Source organism: Polyergus mexicanus, unplaced genomic scaffold (genome assembly GCF_030449975.1).
Source record: "Polyergus mexicanus isolate NDT 795.1 unplaced genomic scaffold, iyPolMexi1.0 SCAF_1, whole genome shotgun sequence".
Lineage (NCBI taxonomy): Eukaryota > Metazoa > Arthropoda > Insecta > Hymenoptera > Formicidae > Polyergus > Polyergus mexicanus.
Window position 1 is genome coordinate 887568 of NW_027223321.1, and position 10180 is coordinate 897747.

The 10180-nt window shown below is 29.4% G+C and overlaps 2 protein-coding genes across 2 annotated transcripts; one reads left to right on the forward strand and one right to left on the reverse strand.

Moving 5' to 3' along the window:
- Window positions 1-70: 70 nt before the first annotated feature.
- LOC138936314 (dynactin subunit 3) lies at window positions 71-2773 on the reverse strand. The gene is made up of 4 exons (XM_070301653.1): window positions 2635-2773; window positions 2411-2549; window positions 1819-1909; window positions 71-1411 (listed from the first exon to the last, which is right to left on the reverse strand). The coding sequence occupies exon 4, from the start codon at window positions 1401-1403 to the stop codon at window positions 834-836; it is 570 nt and encodes a 189-aa protein (XP_070157754.1). The 5' UTR covers window positions 1404-1411; window positions 1819-1909; window positions 2411-2549; window positions 2635-2773; the 3' UTR covers window positions 71-833.
- A 535-nt stretch (window positions 2774-3308) lies between these two features.
- Window positions 3309-10179, forward strand: Hs6st (heparan sulfate 6-O-sulfotransferase). The gene is made up of 4 exons (XM_070302613.1): window positions 3309-4007; window positions 4793-5196; window positions 5578-5757; window positions 6835-10179. Exons 1-4 carry the CDS (start codon window positions 3470-3472, stop codon window positions 7144-7146), a joined length of 1434 nt encoding a protein of 477 aa, XP_070158714.1. The 5' UTR covers window positions 3309-3469; the 3' UTR covers window positions 7147-10179.
- The last annotated feature ends 1 nt before the right edge of the window (window position 10180 follows it).

Genomic DNA, 10180 nt, shown 5'->3' on the forward strand with positions numbered 1-10180 from the left:
ATAATTAAGGATATATTATGTAAATATTGTATAAAGTAATTGTTTATTATGAATAATGTGGTATAAGAGTTTATTAGTAAAATGGGTCTCTTAAATTTACATTTTTTGTAAGTAAAATTCCTATCTATTATTATATATACATGAAATTAATTATTACCTAATCAAACTAAAAATTTAAAATTTTTTGTGATATCTCGAATATTTCCAAAATGTACTTTTGTATATTGATTTAAAATAATTATTTAATACAAGAGACACCGATACATATACGATACACGACCGATTATATACGAATCAATAGTTTGTCTCAGAGATCCTAAATAAGGATTTCCGAAATGAACAACAGATAGAATTAAGCAGTAGATAGGATAACTGTATATATAATATATAACTATTTTAATAAAATACATTGTTATAGAAATTACAGTATGTTCATATATGCATAGTCATTGCAAAATGCGTATTTTTATATTTCAAATAAAAATGATAAATAAAACATATTTTAAACACATTATATATCCAATATTTTTTCTTTCCATTTTAGATTGTTTTTATAAAATATTACTATAAATAATTTAAAACATTATTGATAAAATTGAATTTGCACTATACATAGAAACTAAATGTACAATGGGTCTGTTCTTTATAACTGAACTGGCTGCACTAGTTCAGAATTTATCTTTTTTTTTTCACATTGGAAAGAGAAAAATAAACTCTGAACTAATACAGCAAATTCAGTTTTAAAGAACAGATCTAATATAAATTAACAATAGAAACTAAAATACAATATAAATTAAAAATAATGTAATTAATTATATGGGACAATTATTTCTTCAATCGTCTATTTGTTTCTTTGGTTTAGCTGCTATCTCAGCAGCTGTAACCGCAGCATCTAAAGTAATTAATGATTCTGATATACTGCTTATGACTGTATTATATTTAGATAAAAGATCGTGTATGTGAGCGCTTAGTTCTTTGGAATCTTCGTAAGCTTTCAGATACGACAATGATATTTTATTAAATGTGCTATTTAATTCAGGCACATTTTTAATACGTTCTGACTCTAATATAGGCACAAGCTCCTGCATTTTGGTTAACAGATTATCATTCTCTATAATTTCTGGCTCCATTGTCAGTAGTAATAGTGCTTTAGCACTTACAGGTATATCGAAATCTTCAGAAACAGGTTCTAGGTAGCCATTTAATTCTGGCAACCGTTTGATAAGCGCATTTGGTTTTTCTCTGCCTGACAATGCTGAAGAAATAAGCGAATTGGCATCAAGAAGACGTTCGATGATAGTGTTTGGCGGTGCAGGATCATCAATACTAATTGTTTTACCAAGCCCATATACTTGCTTCTCTAAATTAGCAATTCTGTCTTCTAACAACTTGACGGATGACATCTTAAAAACTAAAATACAGAAGTATATATAAATATATATAAAGCTTTTTATACATTATTTATTAAAATACAATAACCAGATAAGTCATGAAATATACACACCATTATTGATTTTATACTCCTCTTAGAATATACTTACTATTTACACAAATCGTGTTAATTCGTTTATTAATTAATTCAATTAGTATAAATTTTGATTCAGAATTGCAGAATGTGTATATTTTATGCGATTATGTATATTATTATACAGATATTTTTAATAAACGTTCATCGAACAACAAAAGATGCAAAATGTTTAATTCGCACGAAATGTATAATTTCGTGCGAATTAAACATTTTTGTTGTTCGAGATGTTGCATATTGTCATATAGTTGCATAAATTATACGATAATAGATAACATTTATAGACTATTTACCTCGTTGTTAAAAATTCAGGTTCAAGACGAGATTGGTAAGTTTGACAGAAATGCTTAGAGGTTATTTCTTGTTTCTTGTCACCATCACTCACTTGACATGCGCGCGCAATGTCCACGTGATCACGTGATTACATATAAATATTTAAATTATTATATATAATTTGAAAAGGGGCAACACTTCTTATTCGACAATTTCAGTGACATGATGATAAACTTTACAGAATGTATTTGTACGATCAATTTCCTTCCTTAATAATTTTTCGCATAATGTAAAAAGTCATTCTCAGATTATATGCTTCATGCTCTGCAATCGCGCGTATATATAGATTGAAAAATGATGCTGCGCTATATATCTCGAGCACGAAATATTAATTTATACACGAATTATAAATATGCACAAAATAGGAATGCTCGACCAAATTATTCGCGATTATGTTTTGGCATTCAAAAGAAAATGCAGCTATATCTATATTATACGCAGACAGATTAATAAAATGTTCTTAAATTTCTAAATTTTAAATTTTAAGGATCGTACAGTTTATTTAATCGTGATCTTATCACGACACACGCAAATAAAAATATTATTATTTACCTTCTCTCTTCGGCGCGCAAATTTTCCATTTCCTTTCCGCCATACGCTGTCGAAGCTTACGTACCAAATTTCGTCGACGGGATCTCATCTCGTTCGCGTTTACATCGATCTACTCCAAGTATCTTCGCACTCTTATGCCCTGTTGCACATTCCTATTTTATACTTGGTGTTTTCACGCGTAATACAATTTAAAAAATACATTCTTTAACGAGAAACGCACGTACCTGTGATTTCATTAACGTAGCTCCCTCCATCGAGTCTCGAACCAGACGCTCGGACACGTGACACCAGACGCGTCGCGCCAATTTCTTTATCATGAATATATCTACAAATTGTCAGTAGGTCTGTTCGTTTCGTTTGCTCTCTCTACACTCATTGTTCGATCTCTTTATCTCCAATGCCCGAATATACATTCATCTCATTTCTAGAGTGCAGGAATTTTTAGTAATTGCAAACAAAACGAACAAATCTAAATAAATAATATATATGCCGGTTTTTTAACACGTCTAGTTTGTACTTTTTCGAAGATTGATTTATTGATAGAGGAATTTATCACAAACTAGATTTCTAATAATTTTTTCAATTCATCTACTTTTTGAGAGAGAAAGGGGATCTCTTTGTTATGAAACATTGCAAATGAAAAATAGAAAATCTTCGTGACAAAAGAGGAGAAAGTTAATTATACATAATCGGGATGAGAGAAAATGCATGATCTATGAAATTTCGTGTTATAAAATTTATAAAAAACAGTACGTACGAAAAATCCAAGTCTGTATTTAATTATAATCTTCACGAAGTAAATTTATTGGTCATTATTATCTATATCTATTTTTTCTATATAGATCTTTCGCGCGCGACGAGGAGCAAGGATTGCGGGAGATTACGGATGATCGAAGCGGAGAGCGGAGAGAGCATCTGTCATGGCCGACGCTCGGTTGGCGAGCGTAGTTACGGTCGGATCGTATCAGCGTGCGGTGGTATATGACAGTGCGTCGTCGTCCTCCAAGGAGAATGATTGAGAGATGGTGAGACCTGGAGCGACGCGAGACACAATAATGGATGATAATGGGCAGACGAGCGGGTGTCGATGCGAGGATAGACGATACCACTAGCGAGCTCGAGGTGCTCGTTGTGTCAGAAGAGGAGGTGGTGGAGGAGGAGGAGGAGGAGGTGGAGGTGGTGGTGCTGCGAGAGGTAAACTTATGCGACGGGAGGTTCGCGACGACGATGATGATGGAGTCGCGGCATCCGCGTAGGGCCCGCTTGCGCCGTATCGTCGGGGTATGCCTGTTTCTGGCGTTGACCGGGATCGTCTACCTGGGCTACTTCTGTCCCGATCATGTGTGCGCCCTGACCAATCGCGAGATCAAAGAGTCCATCAGGGTAGCCGAGAGCCTGTCCGCCCCCGTCGGCTCTGCCGCACTGTCTTCCGTGTCCATCGAGTTTGATAAAAACGGCCTGCTCTCGGTGCATCCCGCCTTTAAGCTGCAGAGCATCCAGGGCAGTCTGGGCTACGATGATGTTTTCGCCAATGACACTTTCCAGTTTGACATTAATGCTCATGATGTTATGGTTTTTTTGCATATACAGAAAACTGGTAAGTTTACGCAGAAACTACATTTATTGTCCAGGTATATTGTCTATATGCAAGAGCAAATGATCTTTTCTTGAAGTCTTAAAAAATTTGCTCAAGTGCTAAACGTGTAAAATGATTTATGTTAAAGTTTTAATACATAATTTTTACTTTTTTTACTTTATTTATTTATAAATGTTAATAGAAATATATCCTATTAAAGAAATTATTTATGTTAATTATCTTTTATCCAAATAACGTCAAATTGGATTAATATAAATAAATAAATTTATAAATATAAAACTTGCAAAAATTAAAATGTTTGTTCACAATATATCTCTTTTCTTCCATACCAAGATTTTTTTAATATATGTTTAAGTAAAACAATAAAACAATGTTACTTCTCTTCTGGCCATTGTATACTTGAATTATTGCATTATTCATCAGGCATACTCAAATCCCCAGGTCCTATCTTAGAAAGAAAGAAAGAAAGAATAATTCAGTGAAGTTATTTAGTATGCTATATGCTTACATCCTTTCTGTTTTTTCTGTCTCTTTATATTCATAAATTTTCTTTTGTAAAAATGCATCTCGTTAGAATATTATTTGCTATGTTTTAATTTCAAAATATTTAATTTAAAAAATATATATATATATATACATATATGTCATATATGATAAAAATTAATAAAAATTGTTAAAGTTTAAGAATAAATTTAGGCATAAAAAATTTTGTTATTATTAATTTAGAATAATAATTTAAATATCTGTTATGTGCAAGATATCTAATATTGTTATTTTGTTGAAAGGTGGGACATTATTTGGAAAACATCTGGTACGAGACTTAGAGTTACAAAGACCGTGTTCGTGTCAACGACGACGAAAGCGTTGCTTCTGTTTCCGTCCAAATCGTAACGAAAATTGGTTATTTTCGCGATATTCTACTGGCTGGAAATGCGGTCTACATGCGGATTGGACTGAATTGACGAATTGTGTAGATACAGAGCTCGATAAAATCGAAGGGGAAGGCATTAAACGCCGTTACTTTTACCTAACTATCATAAGAGATCCCGTCGCGAGATATCTCTCCGAATTCAAGCATGTGCAAAGGGGTGCTACGTGGAGAGGTGCTCGTCATTGGTGCGGAGGTACTCAAGCAAATATACCCCAATGTTACAATGGCTCCAGTTGGAAAAATGTCACTTTAGAACAGGTAATCTCAATTTTTTCCAGAATTGCATAGCATAGAAGGATTTCTTACACTTAGCCAATATCTTTGCTGATTTTGCATTTGTTAGACGGACTTCTCTCATGGATTAATATAGTTCATGTTGTGTCCTACGTCTAGAAATACATTAAGATAAGAGTTTCTTATCTGAATAAAACCTCCCTTTTTTACTTTGTACACGGTTATTTCCTGTCAGATAACTTCATGCCCTCTTTCATAATAAGTGCATTGTGCTTGTGACTTGTTGTTGCTACACATATAAACAATGAAAACGAAATTTTATTCAAATAAAGAGATCAGGAATAGAAATGTTAATATAGATTAGAAAGCTTGATTTTTTAACAAGAGATTATTATATCTGTGCAGTTTATGGCATGTTCCTATAATTTGGCGAGTAATCGTCAAACTAGAATGCTGGCAGATCTGTCGATAGTTGGCTGTTATAATTCTACTCTCAGCAGCACTGACAGAGATCGTTTAATGTTGGCCAGTGCTAAGCACAACTTGCAGTACATGCCTTTCTTCATGTTGACTGAGTATCAGAAGGTATGCAGTAATATATATTTGTAAATATATTGTGCATAATTTTTATATTGTTATTTTATTATCATTATTATAAATTTATATTTTTGTTATAATAATCTTTATAACATTCATATAATGGTTCTTATATAAAAACATTTTTTTTTTTATCGACTATGAACTCACGCGCGATATAATGTAATCAATACAATATGTTAAATATTATATAGCCAATCTTATATGCAGAAAACAATTTCTTTATGAAACAGTTCCTGAATATGAATATGCATTATAGTTATATAAAATTGTTATTCGTATACGTCACGTTCGCGGCTTGAATGCTTAAGAATAGACGTCTTAATGTAAATATTTATAGAAGTTCCCTTTTTCTAACATCTGTGAGCAAAAGGTTTACTCTATAAATTATCCATTACTCTCTCTTTAGATTCTTACTTCTATTATAGTTATTCCATCTTTGATAGGCACTTGGAAAATATTTAAAAACTTGTTACTTCTTTATATGTAATTTTTATTATATATTTTATATATTAATATATCATATTTAAAAAAATAACACTTTATTTTCTAAGACGATGCTACATAATTATAAATAATTCTAAAAGTATATGTTTTTTTACTGTAATAATGTAGTATCTTTTTCATGCAATAATGTGATTTTTTATAACATCACAGATTATCATAGATAATATAAATCATGTAGTTATCATAAATAATAACTTTTTTTTTGTTTATTGTGACGTATTATCGATAAATTACAGTTGTTAGCCTTGATCTCTATTCACAGACTTGACATAAAAAAATATTCAATTGCATATTAATAGTATACATGTTAGAATATCATTCAAATCATTATGAAAAGATATTTTATTGATACAATATATTGTTTTAATTATATATATATATATATATATATATATATATATATATATATATATATATATATATTAGAAAAAATAATAAAGTGTGTATGATATAATAATAATATTAATAATTTATTTATTTAATATTAATAATTAAATATATGTAAATATATCCTAATGTACATTATTTTATACTAATGACAAAATTGTATTATATCAGGTGGGACAATATACCTTTGAGGAAACGTTTAAAATGCGATTTGCAATTGCCTTTGAACAGCATAATGCTACACTCAGTGCAGCTACTATGGCAATCCTTAGCACAGAACAATTGGATACTGTACGTAGGCTCAATAGTCTAGACCTGGAACTTTACGAATTTGCAAAGAATCTCGCCTTTCAAAGATTTAAACGGCTTAGAGATCGTGATCCTCATTTTGTACAACGATTCCAACATCTTGGTGAATTACCATCAAGACAAAGTGTCACAGAATTTAATTGGGATTCCGTCATTGAAGATACTACAGAGTGATATGTAAATACATTATCTTTATCGACGCCAAACATTATGCTGGATCTGAGTATCTTAGGGAAATACCCTTGAAACAGAATGGTTTATATATAAATCATGCAGCTTTCTGCATAAAATTTACCAAAAGCACGGAAGTGTACTTGGACGAAACCAAAGAGAAATCCGAGAACCTTGTGATGAACCTGGTTATTCTCATCAGCAACTAAAAGTAAAAATTGCAATGTGTAATGTTCACAAAAATTTTCTATGATTCATAAAATACTCGTACACTCTATGAAGGTTCTTCCACATATAAGTAACACATATCTTTGGTTATGATTTTACACAGATAAAATCGTTAATTTTTTTTATAAGATTTATCTGCAAACAGGATTATTGCTATATGCGCCAAATGATTTTTTTCAAATCAATTTGTACATATATTTATACCGTTTTTAAATAATTTATATTTTTTGGATTATATATATATACATATATTATATATGAAATTTGGTTTTGTTTTCAATTTATTTACATAAATAATTTTATAACAAATATTGATGTGCAAGTAAACTCACATATTTTAATGGAGTATAACATAATATATATTATACAAAAGTCATAATTTTAGTTAAATAGGTATAAAAAATATTTAAGAGTAAAATGTGGGAGTACCATTATTTTCTGTTAATTCATATTATTTTAAAAAGTTTATTATTGAGTTTCTAAAAACATTTTCATATGTAAAGTTTATATTCTCTTCTTTAAAAAAAAACTAAATTTGTTCACCACACCCACACATATGTACATGAATTAATCTACATTATTGAAATAATAAGTAAAAAGCTTACACTTAAATGTGTGATGTAAAATGTTATGTAAAATGTTAAGATTTGAATATTGAAATAAGCACATACATTTGTAAGAAAAAATACAAATCAACAAAACTGCAACTTGAAATGCAAGAATGTTGAATATAATTATGATATTAATTAATTATATTTACATTGATACATTATATTGAATTTATAATATCTATTATTCAGATATACATGCAACAAATGCTACTTATTGCATGTACTACTGCTAATTATTGCACAAATATTCTAGCCATATTAAAAGAGAAATTATGCTTTGTTTAAAGATATAAAAAGAGCATATATAAGATCCTCAATTATTTTACACACTATCAATTTATAACAGGAAGCTAAGAAATAGAAGTAATACTGATAGTTTCAACATTTGGTAAAATTTTATGCATTATACAATTTTTTACATCAGGAGCACATTGTAATTAAAAAAGATGCACACTTATAAGCTTTGAATTACTTTTGTAAATATATATCTCTAAAAGTATATATATATTTTTTAATCAAATTACTTGCAGCATGATTGAACCGAGTCCGTTAGCTTTATGAAGCTAACATTAGCATTTTGTATAGTTTAAGTAATAAAATATGACTATGGTAAGCCATATGTAAATCAAGATATGTAAAATGAAAAAAAGTATCCATTTTCAATCATTGGATCTGCACACTGCTCGAGAGATGATGATTAACGGTCCTACACTTGATTAATATAAAATGCTATGCTGTTCATTATTTATGATATTATTTTGTGCTAAAAGAAGTATTGTCTCAACACGTAGATATAATTAAATCATGTCGAAAGTCCTCCAAATATTTCAAAAAATTATTTAAATAAATTATTTTATTACAGGCCTATATAATTTTATTACAAATAACAATAATGCATTAGATGATCGTCGTTATTCCTAGATTAAAATTAATTGTACTATTTTAACACAATTAATACTAATTGACTATACAACAAAAGTTATAAGTGCAATAAGACTTGCGATGGGTTACCATTATAAATATCTCATATCATCCAGTCATAATATAAATATAAAATATAGCGATTTTAGTTACATTAGCTAATAATTATAGTATAGGCAAAGGCTCTCTTGAATAATAATGGTCTTTCGAATGAATACAATACATATATATCTAATAATATATATAGAAAATCGAGTGCCATAAAAATCTTGTAATTAAAAAACTTTATCATTACAAAAATGCGCAATTATGTTATTTTTAATATATAGAGATTTAATTATGGCAGATAATGAGATTAGAGATAATAATATATAAATATTACATTGTTTCAATCGAATGACCTATTTATATTACAAATATATACATATAATGTTAAGTGTGTAAAATTATCAATGATTGTCTAAAGCTACTTTATTATTAAGGACCAAAGAGTTAAGATGTTTCAGCAAGTACTCAGAAAGCTTGCAGCACAAACAATTATAAGAAACTTTTTATACACATTGTTAGATAAAAAGCTCATTATGTCGACGATAAGCGCAAATGATTATCTTAACGTTTTTTGTTTAGCTATCATTTACATGTTATTAACGGCGCTTATCTGACTGTGATCAATTCTTACATTAAAAAAAAGGCTTATCTATTCGATTATATTAAATGATAGGCTGCGGTTTGTTTTGGGTACATTAGAAGTTTGTAAGTTTGATGATCTCACTAAAAATGTATTCGTTCTATATGCGCAATAATTGAATCGTTTAAATATTCACGTAATCAATAATGTAAAAAAAAAGATGCAAGTTTTCAAAATGTTAGAAAGGATGAAACATTAGCTTTAATGTTCATTACACAATACTTGTAGCAAGAGAAAGGATATGAAAAGAGAAAGAGATAGTTAATGAAATGCCATGACACTAGCCTAATGAAGCAAACAATAGGCCTAAAGCCGTCGGTACCTTATTTAAGCCATTGTATATACCATACCATTAGTTATCTAAGAATCAATAAATCATGTATACAAGTCACACATATTTATGTGTGATTACATCTATTATTATATAAAATTATACAAATAAAAGTATACAGATATTGTAAGATAGACGTCGCACAGATCGAAATAGAGCTGAATCTAATTCATTTGGATGATTAGTGTTGTAAGTTCTTTAATTTTAATAAATCTGAAAAATCTTTCAGTTATGTAAAATTTATATTTATTATAAATC